The sequence below is a fragment of the Giraffa tippelskirchi genome, chromosome 8, assembly GCF_054371585.1.
Source record: "Giraffa tippelskirchi isolate mGirTip1 chromosome 8, T2T-mGirTip1v1.2.pri, whole genome shotgun sequence".
In the NCBI taxonomy this organism is placed as follows: Eukaryota; Metazoa; Chordata; class Mammalia; order Artiodactyla; family Giraffidae; genus Giraffa; species Giraffa tippelskirchi.
This window is the reverse complement of record NC_137282.1, coordinates 10,050,319-10,068,786: the sequence shown is the minus strand read 5'-3', so window position 1 is coordinate 10,068,786 and position 18,468 is coordinate 10,050,319. Positions and strand designations below refer to the sequence as shown.

The following is an 18,468-nucleotide window of genomic DNA, read 5'->3' as shown; positions in this document are numbered from 1 at the left end:
TAGAATCTTCTGTACTGTAAAGAAGATCTAGGACAGTATCTTTTCACCTTTTACTATATTTCGGCATGAACATTTATTTGATATGATTCAAAATTAGACAAATGTGCACGCAAAGTTGACTGAAAGGAGCTAGATGATATAGGAATGGTAAATGGAAAGGCATAAACACACCAGTTTCACTCTAGCCCATGCTTCTCTCAAAATTAAACACTTATTTTCATGCAGAATCTTCCACACAAATCTTCATTGCACACCTATTCAGAATTACTAAAAACCGGCACACATACATTGTCATTCAATGGGTGAATAAGTAAACAAAATATGACAGACATACAAAAGAATACTAGTCATCAATACAAAGGAGTGAAGTGTTCATAGATGACATGACTTGTATGAACTATATGGGAATTATATGAGCGAAAAAGACAATCTTGAGACATAAACTACATGACTCTATTTATATAACATTCACAAAATGACATAACTAGAAAGATGGCGAGCTAAAGTTTAGTGGTTGCCAAGAGTTTAGAAAGGGGGAAAGAGGGAATCAGCATAGCTATATAAATGAGTAACAGTATTAGGGGCCATGCTACAGTTCTCTATCTTGATTGTGATGGTGGTTGTACAAATTTCACATGTCATAAAATCGCTTAGAACTAGATATACATACATGTAAATGCATACACACATGTATACCCAAATAAGTACATGTATACTGGTGAAATGTGAATAAGGTCTGTGTATTTCATCAGCGTTCATTTCCTGGGTTTGATATTTTCCTGTAGTACTGAAATGCATTAACAGTGTCTGAAAGTTTAGTAGAGGAAACACAAGATTCCTGCTAAATATTTTTGCAACTCTTAAGAGTCTATGGCTTCATCCATCTCAGTAGAACCGGTTCAAATGTATTTTTTTTAATGGCTGAGTAATATTCCATTGTGTATATGTACCACAGCTTCCTTATCCATTCATCTGCTGATGGACATCTAGGTTGCTTCCATGTCCTGGCTATTGTAAACAGTGCTGCGATGAACATTGGGGTACACGCGTCTCTTTCAATTCTGGTTTCCTCGGTGTATATGCCCAGCAGTGGGATTGCTGGGTCATATGGCAGTTCTATTCCCAGTTTTTTAAGGAATCTCCACACTCTTCTCCATAGTGGCTGTACTAGTTTGCATTCCCACCAACAGTGTAAGAGGGTTCCCTTTTCTCCACACCCTCTCCAGCATTTATTGCTTGTAGACTTTTGGATAGCAGCCATTCTGACTGGTGTGAAATGATACCTCATTGTGGTTTTGATTTGCATTTCTCTAATAATGAGTGATGTTGAGCATCTTTTCATGTGTTTGATTAGCCCCCAACTAAAATAAATAAATTTATAAAAAAATAAAAAAAAATAAAAAAAAAAGAGTCTATGGCTTCACCAGTGGCTCGGGGGTAAAGAGCCTACCTGCCAATGCAGGAGACTCAGGAGACTCAGATTCGATTCCTGAGTCCGGAAGATCCCCTGGCAAAGAAAATGGCAACCCACTCCAGTATTCTTGCCTGGTGAATCCCACGGACTGAGGAGCCTGGTGGGCCACAGCCCATGGGGTTTCAAAGAGTCAGATAGGACTGAAGTTACTGAGCATGCATGAGTCTATGATTCAACATCAGTTCAGTTGCTCAGTCATGACCGACTCTCTGTGACTCCATGGACTACAGCAAGCCAGGCCTCCTTGTCCATCACCAACTCTCAGAGCTTGCTCAAACTCATCTCCATCAAGTCGATGACGCCATCCAACCATCTCTTCCTCTGTTGTTCCCTTCTCCTCCTGCCTTCAATCTTTCCCAGCATCAGGGTCTTTTCCAATGAGTCAGCTCTTCGCATCAGGTGGCCAAAGTATTGAAACTTCAACTTCAGCAAGAGTTTTCAGCAGCAGTATTCCAGTGAATACTCAGAACTGATTTCCTTTAGGACTGACTGGTTTGATCTCCTTGCAGTCCAAGGGACTCTCAAGGGTCTTCTCCAACACCACAGTTCAAAAGCATCAATTTTTCAGTGCTCAGCTTTCTTTAGGGTCCAACTCTCACATCCATACGTGACTACTCGAAAAATCATAGCTTTGACTAGATGGACCTTTGTTGGCAGAGTAATGTCATAGCTTTTCTTTCAAGAAGCAAGCGTCTTTTAATTTCGTGGCTGCAGTCACCTTCTGCAGTGATTTTCGAGCCCAAGAAAATAAAGTTATATAATTTAACATAGGCTAACTAAAAATAACAATGGTATATCACTACACATCTAAAGCTAGCAAAATGAAATCAAGCAAAAACACCAAAAATGACAATACCAAGTGCTTGTGAAGTATGGATCACCTGTGCAGAGTAACTCACAGATGAATGGAGAGAAGGAAAATGGTAAAACCACTTTGGAAAATGATTTAGTTGTTTCTTGAAAAATTAAAAATACACTCATTTAAAAATATGCTTAGTAAATGATTCAGCAATCTAGCTTATAGGTATTATAATGAGAACTTACGTGTAGACAAAAAGCTATGTGTATATAATATAGCAGTTTTATTCATAATTGCCAAAATCTAGAAAAAACCAAATTATCTTTCAGTGGGTGAATGGATGACAAAACTATAGTGCACATTTCAATAGAACTCTACTTAGCAGTAAGGAAGAATGAACTATTAAACTACGTGACAACAGGTATAAATCTCAAATGCATGTATACTGTACAGGACCTTCTGGAAATGGCAGTCAGCAGTGACAGAGAACAGCTCACTGGATGCAAGGAATTGGCAGTGGGAGATAAACGCAAAGGGCAACCACAGGGAGGTGTTGAGGTGATGGATGTGCTGTGTATCATGACTATGGTGATGGGAACAGAAAACGTGCATTTTTCAATATGCGTAGAAGTGTATAGCACAGAGTAGTGTCACTATGTGTAAATGTTTTAAGTCAAACCTGTTTAATAAAAACAAGTATTAAAAAAGAGATAATTACTAGTAAGTTTTTCCAAAATTTCCAAAACTACAACTTATCAATTCAAGATCTCAGCCAACCGAAGAGAATAAACTGAAGAATACATCTTGGTAAACCATAGTGAAACAATGGAAAATCAATAATATAGAGTAAGTCTGACACTCAGACCAGGAGTGAAAGGAGCATTATTATTATTGGGATGAATAATAAGAATGATGAGCAAATGCTCATCACAAAATGGAAGCCAGGATTCAAGGGGGTTACATTTTTGAACTGGAGGAAGAAAATTCTACATCTAAGTGAAAATACCATTCACATATTAAGACATTATAAAAACATTTTAAAGACAAAAGCTGAGACAATTTGTCACTACAAAGTGAACGCCAAAAGAAGTACGAAAGATAGCTCTACAGGTTGAAAGGAAATGACTGGCATGGGAATTTGACTGTGCTGGAGCAACTGAGAAGCCTAGAAAACAGAAAATAGGTGGAAGTGAATGTAAATTTACATTAAAACTCTTTAGCATTCAATTGACTATTTAAATGCAATGATGTATTGTGTAGGTTTACAATACATAAATAAAATATGTAAAATTAGAAGCAGAAATGATGGAAAGACATTAATGGAATTGCACTCTTCTTAGAGGTGTACATTGTGAAATTTACAAAAAAACAAATATGCTACAATTGTTCCGTAATGTTCCCAAAGTAAATTTTAAAAATATTTTGTGCCATCTACTAGGCATACACATTGGATGTGGAAGACTATCATTTTTACCTTTTGGCTTGTACATCTGGAGGTTATCAGTTCACATATTGCTGAAGCCTAGCCTGAGGGATTTTGAGCATAACCTTGCTAGCATGTGAAATGAGCACAATTGTATAGTAGTCTGAACATTCTTTAGCATTGTTCTTTCTTAGGATTGGAATTATTGAAAAAATTCAGAAAATATCAAGTGCTGATGAGAATGTGAACAAATGGAAATCCTATGCATTGCTGGTGGAAATATAAAAGTGCTGCAGCCCATTTGGATAACTATGATAGTTCCTCAAAAAAAATGGAATACCCATAATATGCTGAAATTCTACATCTAGGTATATACCCCAAAGCATTGGAAGCACAGACTCAAATTGTTGTATACCCATGTTGAAAAAGAAATGCAAAAAACCAAAATGGTTGTTTGAGGAGGCCTTACAAATAGCTGTGAAAAGAAGGGAAGCGAAAAGCAAAAGAGAAAAGGAAAGATATACCCGTTTGAATGCAGAGTTCCAAAGAATAGCAAGGAGAGATAAGAAAGCCTACCTCAGTGATCAATGCAAAGAAATACAGGAGAACAATAGAATGGGAAAGACTAGAGATCTCTTTAAGAAAATTAGAGATACCAAGGGAACATTTCATGCAAAGATGGGCTCAATAATGGACAGAAATGGTAGAGACCTGACAGAAGCAAAAGATAGTAAGAAGAGGTGGCAAGAATACACAGAAGAATTGTACAAAAAAGATCTTCACGACCCAGGAAATCACGATGGTGTGATCACTCACCTAGAGCCAAACATCCTGGAATGTGAAGTCAAGTGGGCCTTAGGAAGCGTCACTACGAACAAAGCTATTGGAGGTGATGGAATTCCAGTTGAGCTATTTCAAAACCTGAAAGATGATGCTGTGAAAATGCTGCACTCAATATGCCAGCAAATTTGGAAAACTCAGCAGTGGCCACAGGACTGGAAAAGGTCAGTTTTCATTCCAATCCCAAAGAAAGGCACTGCCAAAGAATGCTCAAACTACTGCACAATTGCTCTCATCTCACACGCTAGTAAAGTAATGCTTAAAATTCTCCAAGCCAAGCTTCAGCAATACATGAATCGTGAACGTCCAGATGTTCAAGCTTGTTTTAGAAAAGGCAGAGGAACCAGAGATCAAATTGCCAACATCCACTGGATCATCGGAAAAGCAAGAGAGTTCCAGAAAAACATCTATTTCTGCTTTATTGACTATGCCAAAGCCTGTGTGGATCACAATAAACTGTGGAAAATTCTGAAAGATATGGGAATAACAGACCACCTGCCCTGCCTCTTGAGAAACCTGTATGCAGGTCAGGAAGCAACAACTAGAACTGGACATGGAACAACAGACTGGTTCCAAATAGGAAAAGGAGTACGTCAAGGCTGTATATTGTCACCCTGCTTATTTAACTTATTTGCACAGTACATCATGAGAAATGCTGGACTGGATGGAGCACAAGCTGGAATCAAGATTGCCGGGAGAAATATCAATAACCTCAGATATGCAGATGACACCACCCTTATGGCAGAAAGTGAAGAAGAAGTAAAGAGCCTCTTGATGAAAGTGAAAGAGGAGAGTGAAAATGTTGGCTTAAACTCAACATTCAGAAAACTAAGATCATGGCATCCGGTCCCATCACTTCATGGCAAATAAATGGGGAAACAGTGTCAGACTTTATTTTTCTGAGCTCCAAACTCACTGCAGATGGTGGCTGCAACCATGAAATTAAAAGACGCTTACTCCTTGGAAGGAAAGTTATGACCAACCTAGACGGCATACTGAAGAGCAGAGACATTACTTTGTCAACAAATGTCCGTCTAGTCAAGGCTATAGTTTTTCCAGTGGTCATGTATGGATGTGAGAGTTGGACTATAAAGAAAGCTGAGCACTGAGGAATTGATGCTTTTGAACTGTGGTGTTGGAAAAGACTCTCGAGTGTCCCTTGGACTGCAAGGAGATCCAACCAGTCCATCCTATAGATCAGTCCTGGGTGTTCAGTGATAGGACTGATGTGGAGGCTGAAACTCGATTACTTTGGCCACCTGATGCGAAGAGCTGACTCACTTGAAAAGACCCTGATGCTGTGAAAGATTGAGGGCTGGAGAAGAAGGGGACAACAGAGGATGAGATGGTTGGATGGCATCACTGTCTCAATGGACATGGGTCTGGGTGGACTCTGGGAGTTGGTGATGGACAGAGAGTCCTGGTGTGCTGCGGTTCATGGGGTCACAAAGAGTCGGACACGACTGAGCGACTGAAGTGAAGTGAAGTTCTTAGTAGAACTGTTCACAAATAGCCAAAAGCTGGAAACACTGGAATGTCCATCAATAGGATACACATACTGTGATACATATATATATATACACATACCATATACCATGGAAAATTATTTAGATTTTAAATGAAATTCTGACACATGATACAATATGGATAAAACTTGAAAACCTATGTTAACTAAAATGAGATAGTCACATTGGATGATTCTGCTTTTATGAGGTAGCTGTAGACTTCATTTCATAGGCACATAGTAGAAAGGTAGCTGTCAGGGGCTGGAGGGGCGGAGAATGGTAAGTTAATGTTTAAAGGATAATTTCAGTTTGGGAGTGTATTACTGATCCTGTTCACACTGTCTACACTGTTTGCTGAACTCCCGCGTAGGCAAAGTGAAAGTGAAAATCGCTTAGTCGTGTCTAACTCTTTGCGAGCCCATGGACTATACAGTCCATGGAATTCTCCAGGCCAGAATACTGGAGTGGGTAGCCTTTCCCTTCTCAGGGGATCTTCCCAACCCAGGGATCGAACCCAGGTCTCCTGCATTACAGGCGGATTCTTTACCAGCTTAGCCACAAGGGAAACCCAGGCATAGGCAAGGCTTTAGCTAAGAGGTTGGATGAAGATGCAAGGAGCCGTAGGAAATGCAGACACATTTATTCTCTGCTGGTGGGCATGGTGGCCGTAACATAGCCTCTCTCTTGGCTGATGCAGCAACCATAGCAGCAGTCTCAACAAAACCATAATGTAGCCATAACATAACCTTACACAACATAAGTATATGCTGCCCCAGTGTAGCCCCAGTCCAGCAGTAGAGCCTTTCCAGGTGATGCTCATATAGGCATACTGCACAAAGTAGCCCATGGCCAAGTTAGTACCTAGTGACATACATGTGCAGTGCTATACATAATCTTAGCTGTTACATAACCATGCAAAGTCATTGTTTACAGAACAGGGGGAGAGCGGACATGAGAGCGTGGGGCAAAAGAGCCTGACTGGCGCCATCTTGTTAATTTTCCCATGGGGAGTAGGAAAATCTTCTGGAGTTTGATGGTGATAATAGATGCAAAAAGATGTGAATGTACCTTAATACCACTGACTGTTCACTCAAAATTTTTAACAAATTTTATGTGTTGATATTTTTTACTACAATAAAGCACAATTGTCAGACAAAAATTCCATTTTATGACATCACCAAAAATAAGACAATGTTTAAACATAATTTTACAATAAGGAGTGTAAGATATACACTGAGTGCTAAAACTATTATTGAGAGACTGATATGCATAAATGTAAAGGCATCTCTTGTTAATGTATTGGAATACTCAATATTGTTAATACAGGAATAGTATCTAAATTGATCTGCAAACTCAACAGAATCTTTAACAAATCTAAGCTGTCTCTTTTGCAGAAGTGGACAAGCTGATCTTAAAAGTCTTACAGAAATTCAAGCAACACAGAATACTAAAAACAATCTTGAAAACATAGTTTTCAAGAAAACTTGAAACTGAAAACATAATTCCAAAATGATTTACAATGCTAAAATAATCAAGGCAGTGTAGTACTGTCCCAGGAATAAGGATAGACATTTAGTTCAATGAAATAGAAGAGAGAGTGCTAAACAAAGCTTCATGCTTATAATCATTGGTTTTTGACAAAGATACCAAACAATCCAAAGGAGAAAGGATGATCTTTCGAAACAATTGTGTTGGGGCAAGTAGATATCAACATGGAAATGAAATTATATGACTGTTTCACAGAATTCACAAAAATTAACTGAAATTGGATCATAGATCTAAATGTAGAACTAAAGTGATAAAACACTTAGCATACTTATTAGTTAAATATTTGTGACCTTGGCATAGGCTGTGTTACCAAAGACAAAGCACAAGAAAAGAAAGAAACAGCAGACTGAATTTCATCAAAATTAAGAACTTTTGTTCTGTAAATGATACAACCAAGAAAGTGAAGGACAAACTACAGAACAGAAAAAAATATTTGTAAATATTATATATCAAGTATGTTACTTGTACCCAGAATACATAAAGTACACTTACAAGTCCATAATAAAAAGACAAATAACCCAATTAAAAATGGGAAGGGATTTAAATAAACTCATTTCCATAGAAGATGTATCAATGGCCAAGAAGCCCATGAAACGATGTTCAAATATCTTAGGAAAATGCAAATCAAAACCCCAATGAGAAAATACTTCACATTCATTAGGATGACTATTATAATAAAAACACAGGCAACAAGTACTAGTGAGTGCCGTGCATGCTAAGTCCCTTCAGTCGTGTCCGACTCTTTGCTACTCTATGGACTGTTGCCCACCAGGCTCCTCTGTCCGTGGGATTCTCCAGGCAAGAATCCTGGAGTCGCCATGCCCTCTTCCAGGGGATCTTCCCAGCCCAGGGATCGAACCTACATGTCCTGCGTCTCCTCCATCGCGGGCCGATTCTTTACCGCACTTATGGGGATTTGTGGAGAAATTGGGATCTTCTTGGTGCTCTTTATACCAACGCTGCTCAAACTCTAATATTTCTTTTCTATTCTCGCTCCCGTAAGAGCTGCTGGAATTTTGGAAAACATTTTCAAATTTAAGACTATTCATTGCATGATTGTGTTATATGAATCCTAAGTTTTTGTGATTCGAGTTACTAAAATGCTTTGAATATCATATTTGAAAGAGTTAAAAGGTACTCTTATGTTTTCAGGGAAGACTGCAAACTCCTTGATATCAGAACAACATGGTGCTTCTCGAAAAAATGGCCTCAGGATCAGTTTTTATGTTTTCCTACCTTTCCTCATTTTGGGTGCCATTATCGCTTTTAAGCAGAATAAATTGAAGATATTTCAGAATAAAGAGGATACAGTAAGTGAAGAGTAAGTAAACTCATTCTTTTTGTATTTAATATTAAAGGTGCTCTATGGGAAAGTTCAAATATTATTCAGAATATTATGAGTGGGGACTCTTGGATGGATTGGGTTAATGTTTAGATATCTACCAAATGTTTATAAATGTACCAGGCTTTTTTTTTTCAGATTTCAGGCAGGTGAGTATCCTTCATGTCCATATAGGCCAAAGAACAACTGAGGTTACTCAGTAAAACCTCAGTGCCTTCCGAATAGAAAGCTATGTTGGCTGTAATTGCTTTAGAAGGTCTGTCTACTTCCCAAGCAACCCTATCGTCTTGCTTTGACATTCACTTGTGCCAAGATTAATAGAGGCAAGGAAGCATCGGATATAGGGCAGGTGACGATGGATAGAGATGGAGCAGGTGAGAAAATATAAGCTGGTTACAGTGAAGGAGGACACATATAGGACAGGGTACATGTTACAGAGAATAGTATCGCCCATGTGTCTCTAAAATTAGAATTAAGGCATTTACTCAGCATTTCCTTTTTTTTCTGCAGATTAGAGTCTATTTAGGTCTTTTTTTTTAAATGAGGTATAATTTACGTAAGACATTTTATTAGAGTCTTGTGCACAGCATAATGCTTTGATATTTGTACATATTGCAGAATGATCACCACAGTAAGTCTAGTTAAACTTTGTTACATAATTACAAAAATTAGATTTTCTCCTGATGAGTGACTTCCCTTTCACTTTTCACTTTCATGCATTGGAGAAGGAAATGGCAACCCATTCCAGTGTTCTTGCCTGGAGAATCCCAGGGACGCGGGAGCCTGGTGGGCTGCCATCTATGGGGTCGCACAGACTCGGACACGACTGAAGCGACTTAGCAGCAGCAGCAGCAGCCTGATGAGGACTTTTAAGATCTACTGTTTCAGCAAGTTTCAAAAATACAGTTCATTATTATTGACTGTAATCAGCAGCTGTACATTACATCCCCATGACATACTTATTTTTTAACTGGAAGTTTGTACCTTTTGGCCCTCTTTACCTAGTTTGCTCACCAACCCCCCTACCTATTAATCTGACAACCACCAGTCTCATCTCTGTATCTATGAGGGTGTTTTTTTGCTGTTTATTTTTACATTCCACGTGTAAGTGGGATCATACTTGTCTCTGTCTGACTTATTTCACTTTCACGCAGCTTTTTTCTTTACTGTAACACCAATAAAAGCCACAATTTGCTTAGTGACTATTTAGGAAGATGAGAATGCAGAGGTAAGGGTAAAGTGTGTCTTGTTTCTTCACTGTAAAGGAAATCATTTTTGTTTCTCACTTGTTTATCAGAGGTAAAATAATATTATAAAATTGCTATCAACATCTCTACTTTCCAAGTTACTTAATTTTACTTATGGACCAGTAAATTCAGGGTAGTATTTAGCATAATTCACATGGACATTTACATAACCATTCAATTGAATGATACCTGGCATATATCTTCCTGGGATCTTACTTAAGAAACCTTGGAAAAATCTGAATAGTTGCAAGAACTCAACCAGACTTTCGGAAGAGATGGCATAGTAAGGTATCATTGATCATAAATAACAAAATCTGCTCATGACAGCCTGAATTTTAGGGCATCGGTCTATGGTTTCAGGGCTGTAAGGGCAAGAAATAATGTAGAGCTGAAACACAAAAGAGTGCGAGGAGCTAGATGGTTGTGAACTCGGTCACCCTCTCCATCACCCAAAGTCTTTCTGATTGACATCATCTCTTCTTGTCTATGTCCATTCTCTCCAAAATAACTGCTCTGCCTACACATGGCGCAGAGTACCTCTCTCAACTCTTTCTAGATTCATTTGCAAGTAAATTCCCAATAATCTCTCAAAACCAGTGCCTGCTAGTTCAGTTCATCAAGAGACAGAAGGAAATAGCTATGCAAGTGTATCTAATTTAAGCAAGTGTTCTGTCAGGATTTATAATCCCAGATGAGGTCTTCAAACCTGATTTTATCATCTGTGGCCAAAGGATTGCAGCCATTAGAAGGCAACTTTACCCCATGACATTCTTCTTCAGTAGGAACTGAGTGTGCATAGGAGCCAAAGGAAAAGTGGAGGCTGTGTGAACACCACAAAGTGTAACCAGACATAACTGAAAGAGAAGCCTCATTAAGGACCTCATTGACAGAAGTGAGATAACTACTCGCATAGTTATTGGATAGAAATAATATAACTGAAGTTATGATAATATAAGAATTCACATGTAAATTATCTGTTTAACTTTGGAGAAGCATTATCATAGATACATTAATACTTCATCCTGTATTCCATGTAGGCAAAATAGAGAAAAGTAATAGACAAACTTTAAGTTTGAAATTTCAGAAAAGCTTAACACATTTAAAAGTTAGGCTAACGTTAGGGAAAAAAACCAAAGGCTAGAGTATATGATCCCTGAGTGGGGTATAGGAAGCAAAGTGGTACGTATTGGTACGTAATAATTGAGTAATCAGTACAAATCTAGCTGTTTGATTTTCTTGACTTAAAAATTAGAGTGTTTTCTACCCCTTAAAAGGGGCTTCCCTGGTAGCTCAGCTGGTAAAAAATCTGCCTGCAACGCAGGAGACCCTGATTTGATTTCTGGGTAGGGACAATCCTCTAGAGAAGGGATAGGCTACCCACTCCAGTATTCTTGGGCTTCCCTGGTGGCTCAGCTGGTAAAGAATCTGCCTGCAATGTGGGAGACCTGGTTTCCATACCTGGGTTGGAAAGATCCCCTGGAGGAGGCAATGCTACCAACTCCAATATTCTGGCCTGGGAATTTCGTGAGCTGTATAGTCCAAGGACTTGCAAAGAGTTGGAGACAACTGAGCTACTTTCACTTTCACTTAACCCTTAAAAATAATTCTCTTTCTTTCATACAGATCTCTATCAGAAGACAACAGTAGTAACAGCAACCAGTCTTACAGTTAAAGGTAAAGTAAAAGAATCAAATTTTTGACAAAATGGTATAATTCATTAAATATTTTTTAAAATATTTTAACAGTACCTCAGTATAAGAAAGATATTATTTCCATATTTCATCATTTATATTTGTTAGTGTCATATATTAAAACAAAGATCAAAACAAAGCATTTGATGTTAATTTTATTTTGTACTAATCTGGAAACATTTAATGTTAACTCACACTGCATGGCTGTGTGCTAAATCGCTTCAATCATGTATGACTCTTTGTGACCCCATGGACTGTAACCCACCAGGCTCCTCTCTCCATGGGATTTTCCAGGCAAAAATACTGGTGTGGGTTTTCATGCCCTCCTCCAGAGAATCTTTCCGACCCAGGGACTGAACCCGCATCTCTTAACATCTCCTGCACTGGCAGGCGGATTCTTTACCACTAGTGCCACCTGGGAAGCCCGTTAACTCACACTAGCCACAGATTTATAAACCAACAGTTTTTGTAAAAAGAAATGACTTAAAAGAGATTTCACATGTGTTCTTAAAATATTTATGAGTAATCATGCATTTGATTCGTAGATTTAAGAGGTTTACACAAATTGTCTGAATGAGAGGTTTACACAGCTTGTCTCCCAACACACGTATTTCTTCCTCATTAACTACCTGGCTATTGTTCTCTTTATTTTGTGTGTGTGTTCAGTTGTGTCTGACTCTTTGCGACCCCATGGAGTGTAGCCCACCAGGCTCCTCTGTCCATTGGATTATCCAGGCAAGAACACTGGAGTGGGTTGCCATTTCCTTCTCCAGAGGATCTTCCTGATGCAGGGATCAAAACAGCGTCTCCTGTGTCTCCTGCATTGGTCGGTGGATTCTTTACTACTGGTGCCACCTGGGAAGCCTCTTGTTTTAGAAATAAGGAAACAGACATAAAGAATGTAAATTATCCCTCACATGTATAGAATGTTAAAGAGTTTTTGAGTCCAAATTTAAGATAATCAGACTCCAGGGTTGAAACTCTTAAGAACTCCACAATTTTCCCACATATTTTCTGATTTAAGACTGAGGATTAGGAATGAAATTTACATTTATTGAGGACCTAGTAGATGCCAGGCAAATGCTTAAGTGTACTCAGCCTCCAAGGCAGAGGAGCAAGTCTTTACTATAGGATGGGATAATGAAGGCTTCTGTATATATTGTTCAAGTTGCTAACTCAAGTGTGTAAAGAAATCATATTTTTCACATATTAGACTTATCACTGGGAGTAATGGAAAAAATTAAAAACTCATTCAAGCATGAGATCAAGAGGCTTCTATTTACTTACCTGCCATGTCTGACTGTGATGGAGAATAAAGTCAGTGGATTCTGTCTCCTTTTCTGCTACAAATAAGACATTTATAACTCGCATCGTCAATATAAAGTAGTATTATTTCTGCCTAGGCCACCCTTCCTCTACCTCTTCTCTGATCACTTTTACTAAAAGTCCGCATCTTAAGGTGAACATTTCGGCCCTTGGCTGTCTTCTTCTCGTGTCCTGCAATCATAGTTTCATCATCAGGCTGAGCGCCTTCACCTGCACTCCTCACCGCCACACAACTTCAGTCATTTTCTCCTAGAGAGATACACTGAGCACACTGTCTCCCTGTTTTGTTTGGTTATCCCCCCAGCTCTTAAGTCATAACTTCAATCTCATGCTTTCATTTGCAATTTGTCTATTTCTCATAGCCTTTCCCTGCCAGCAGTACGTTATAGTTATATTAAGGACTTACCTCCAGAATTTGACACATTCATTCCATAAGCACATCTTATAAGTTGGTTGGAAAGTGCATTGAACTTTCCGATGCTGAGCTCATTCAATATGTATTGAATGAGTTACGATACAACAGTAACTCATTATATGGAAAAGATGAGAGAAGGAGGAACTGGGGAGCAATTTTAAATATGGAGGACTGAGTAGGCCTCTTTAAGCAAGTGATATATCAGCAAACAATTGGAAGAGGTACAAATAATTACCCGGTTTAGACATTGGAAAGGAGGCACCTGACATCACAAAGTCAACTCATAGAAGGCTTATATTTAAATGCAAAGGATGCAGGGCAGCAACAGAGGAATGCAGGCATACACGGGGGGCCAGAGAGACACCTCAGGCACAAGGTCAGAGGTTCTTTATTTTAAATTGTAAACAATGCACCATAAATCCCACTGCCCTTATCTCAGCCAAAAGAGAAGCTAGGTACTCAGGTTCTTCCACAGGTAAAGAGAGAGCTTCCCACAGGTAAAGATGCACAGCTCCCCTGCAGCTGTAAACCACCTCTCTCTCACCCAGGCATTGAGCTGGCAGGGCTATCCCCATATATGCACCCGGGTAGGAGCTTTTCAAGCACGTGAGTGATTTAAGGAAAAAAACCTCAGGACTGATCCAGGAGAGAAAGGATGTTACTTCAGACCAGGGAGAGTAAAGATGGTCTTAGGAATACATTTTGAACGTGAACCAACAGAGTTCAGACAGTTTGGACGTAGAGCGTAAGAAACAGCGCTTAAGTGATGTTCATTGCTTTTAGAGCAGGAAGACAGCAAGGCTACATAGTTAACCTAGAGCTCTCAGTTCCTAAATGCGTGCTCTTAATATACTAAACAATTCACTTTACGATTTATGGATTATGAAAGAGAAGATCTGCATGAGCCAAGACAGGTATCTGATATGCCATCACAGAAAGGTTACATTTTCTCATATATGAATGCAAATATCATTGAAGTATTTTTGAAGTGGTAAGGTAGAGATTTCACATGATATGGTCCACTTTTTTTTACCAGTTTCCCAGGGATAAATAAGGAGAAAATGCAGTCATTTTCAGGCAGAACTGGAAACGAATGAAATGGAATGCATAGTAAAAGTGTGATGAGGCCAGGATTGGATGATAAGGAAAGAATAACAAGTTTTAGAGACCTAACAGGGATAGCCTTGATTGAAGTGCTGCCTGGATGGATGGATTTGGGTTAGAATAAAAGAGAACTGCAAAGACTTAAAAATTTTTAAAAACGTTTGCTGCTTGGAAGGAAAGCTATGACAAACCTACACAGTGTATTAAAAAGCAAAAACATCACTTTGGCGACAAAGGTCCATATAGTCAACGTTATGGTTTTTTTGGTAGTCATGTACAGATGTGAGAGTTGGACAATAAAAAAGGCGAGCACCATTTCAGGAGACAGTGAAGGACAGGGAACCCTGGCATGCTGCAGTCCATGAGGTGGCAAAGAGTCTGAACAGCAACAACAAAAGACATAAGCATTCTGACACAATGGATAATGATACATTTTACTACTGACATACTGTACAGCAGGTGACAGCCAGTTTGGTTTTGAAGTGCTGAAGTGGAAGGGGGTGAAGAAGGAGTTTGTGTAGGACCCTATCAGCAATGCACAGAGGACTGTTGAAAGTTCTCTTCCTCTGTAGATTAAAATAGACAAAGTAGTAATTATTTCCTTCATCACAAAAAGCATTGCTCTTTTCCTCTCTGTTTCCTTGTACATGATTTTCTTTGACCAATGTGTGTATATATATATATATATATATATATATATATATACACACACACACATACATAGATATACCAGTTTGCAGCATTGCCTTTTAATGTGGCTATCACCAATGATTCAGGAAAAAATTAAAACAAACAAACAAAAAAAACTTGGGTTTAAGAACTGTGGAGCACAGGCATAGATTGTGACAATATAAACTGTCTTATTATACTAATTTATTAAAATACCTGTAGCAGTATAGTAAAAAATACACAGCTTTTATTAACAATTTGAAATCTATTAACAATTAAAATGTAGCATTTCAATTTTCCTGTGTTTCTTTTAGAATTGTGGCTAAGCAATATTGTCAAAAGCCATACCGTGGAGAAAAGATAATACCAAGAAACTCACCATTAACTGGCCTGATTCAAGAAGGAAAAAATCTGCTTTTCTGCCCTTTTGTGATGGCTTAAAACTTCGGTCTCACAAAGCGAAAATAAATCCTGTGAGTGCGAGTATGTAGGCTTGTGTCTTTTGATTCTGTTTTCAGACCCATTTTCATATGCCAGATGCACAATGAGGCCAAGCAAAGCAAAACGTCAGAGGAGTTTGGATCAGAGAAAGGTTTATTGCAGGGTAATGCAAGGAGAAGGGTGGCTCCTGACCCATAAAACTCTGAACTACTCAGAAGGTTTCAGCAAAGCACTTTTAAAGGCAAGGTGAGAGAGGTTGATTGTTGAAAACTTTTTGGCATTGGAATGTTTTATTCTTGCAGCTACCCACCTAGGTCAGGTGAGGATATTCCTGTAAATCTCCACCAAGACAAATGTTGTTGTTTGTTCTGCAAATTTTTATCCATATATGAATGGACTCTTAAAGGTCGGAGCCTTAAGAATAAACTATCTTGTATATTTCAGGCTACAGACAACAGAACATGAAGTTTAAAGTAAAAGTAACAGGTCTAACCCATAGTCAGATGTATTCTTCCCTATTACAATTTTGCATACAAATTCTTAGAATTAATTAGAAAATTTAGAAGATATCTGGGTACTGAAAAGTGGATTAGTATGTGTAATAATGGTGAAAAAGCTGAAAAGTGTTGAGCAAGGTGATGCTCCCAAGTCTCTATCACTTACAAGCTCTGTACCAAAATAAACCTAAGTTCTTTAGTTTCCCTAACTATAAAATGAGTAAAATAGAACTATATCTACTTCATAAGTGTATTATGAGACCTTGAGGTAATTTAAAGAGCATTTAGCCATAATGCAAAGAACATATTTTTTACATTTTATTTTTACCAGTACCAGTAAGGTACAGGTGTATTTTGTTGTTGAAAAGGATTTCTGCCTCAAATAATGGCATATGGTGGTACCACCATATGATGTGCAGAATGTGGAAGGCAAAGTATACACTTTAAAAAATATTATTTATTTTAATTGGAGGATAATTACAATATTGTGATGGTTTTTGCCATACACCAACATGAATCAGCCAGAGGTATATATGTGCCCCCCCACCTCATCCTTCACCTTCCTTCCACCTTCCTCCCCACCCTATTCCTCTGGGATGTCCCAGAGCACCGGCTTTGGGCACCCTGATTCATGCATCGAATTTGCACTGGTCATCCAGTTTACATATGATAATGTACATGTTTCAGTGCTATTCTCTCAAGTCATCCCACCCTCGCTTTCTCCCACTGAGTACAAAAGTCTGTTCTATATGTCTGTGTCTCTTTTGATGCCCTGCATGTAGGATCATTGGTACCATCTTTCTCAATTCCATATATGTGCGTTAATGTATAGCATTTGCCTTTCTCTTTCTTACTTCACTCTGTATAATAGACTCCAAATTAGAGTCTCATCCACCTCATTAGAAACGATCCATTTTTGTTTGCAAACAATAGGATAAATGAAGGGATGGATACTAAAAGAAATACGTTATTGGTTTGTTTCCTGTAGAGTTTGTAGCAAATATAGTTATAAAGTCCATCATGGAGTTTAACATACAAAAGCAATCAGTATAGTACAATACATTAATGGAATGAAGGAAAAGAATCACATGATCATCTCAATGATGCAAAAAAGTCATTTGACAAAATGTGACAGACTTTCATGACACAATTATACTGCCTTATTCCAAAAATACAATTTTCCTGGTTAAAAGGATTAATTGTTGTTGTCATACTGTTGCAACTATCATGTAGTTACTAATAAAAAGAAATAGATGCTTGAAAATATGTACCAATAACTAAATCACATCAATAAACTGTGGTCCATCTGTTATTTTCATTCCCAGTTCAGAAGACTATTCTGACTGTGTGCAGATATGAGGCAACTTGTACACTCAATTGTTGGTTGTTTGTTTTTTATTAAGGTGAAATTCACATAGAATAAGATTAATCATTTCTGAGTAGCCAATTCTGGGACACCTAGGACATTCACAGTGTTGTACAACTGCTACTTCTATAAAGTTCCAAAACATTTCCATCATTCCAAAACAAAACCCCAAACCTATTAAACAATCTCATCCCATTTTGTCCTCCTACTGTTAATAGCACCTGGCAGACACTAATCTGCGTTCTGTTTCTATTAATAAAGTTATTATAGATAAATAATAAAAATAGAATTAAAATATCATTTGTGTCTGGTTTCTTTCACTTAGCATAATGTTTTAGAGGTTCACCCACTTCAGAGCATGTATCAGAATTTTCATTTATTTTTATGATTGATTAATGCTCCCCTTATACCACATATATATGTCATAATTAGTTTATTGGTTTGTACTCTGATAGACATTTGAATGGTCTCCATCTTCTAGCTATTGTGAACAGTGCTGCTGTGAATATGGGTTTATATGTATATGTTTGAGTGAGTCCTAGCTTGCTGTGTTCATTTGCTTAGTCGTGTCCAGCTCTTTGCGACTCCATGGACTGTAGCCTACCGGGATTCTCTGTCCATGGGATTTTCCAGGCAAGAATACTGGAGTGTGTTGTCATTTCCTCCTCCAGGGGATCTTCCTGACCCAGGGATCAAACCCAGGTTTCCTGTACTGGCAGGTGGATTCTTTACCACTGAGCCCCCTAGGAAGCCATATGTCTGAGTACCTGTTTTTGATTCT

General features: G+C 38.3%; 1 protein-coding gene across 21 annotated transcripts in view; it reads left to right on the top strand.

Annotated features, from left to right (window-relative positions):
* LOC145518870 (A disintegrin and metallopeptidase domain 3-like) overlaps nt 1-15,869 on the top strand; it is a 112,514-nt gene extending 96,645 nt beyond the window's left edge. For all 21 annotated transcript variants that reach the window (XR_014063394.1, XR_014063393.1, XR_014063391.1 and 18 more), the window contains 3 exons: nt 8,742-8,910; nt 11,802-11,852; nt 15,698-15,869. Coding sequence is in view for 11 of the 21 variants with exons in the window: in XM_081523990.1 (XP_081380116.1) it covers nt 8,742-8,910; nt 11,802-11,850 (218 nt within the window). In the remaining 10 variants the exon portion in view is untranslated. The remainder of the gene's footprint in view (nt 1-8,741; nt 8,911-11,801; nt 11,853-15,697) is intronic.
* The last annotated feature ends 2,599 nt before the right edge of the window (nt 15,870-18,468 follow it).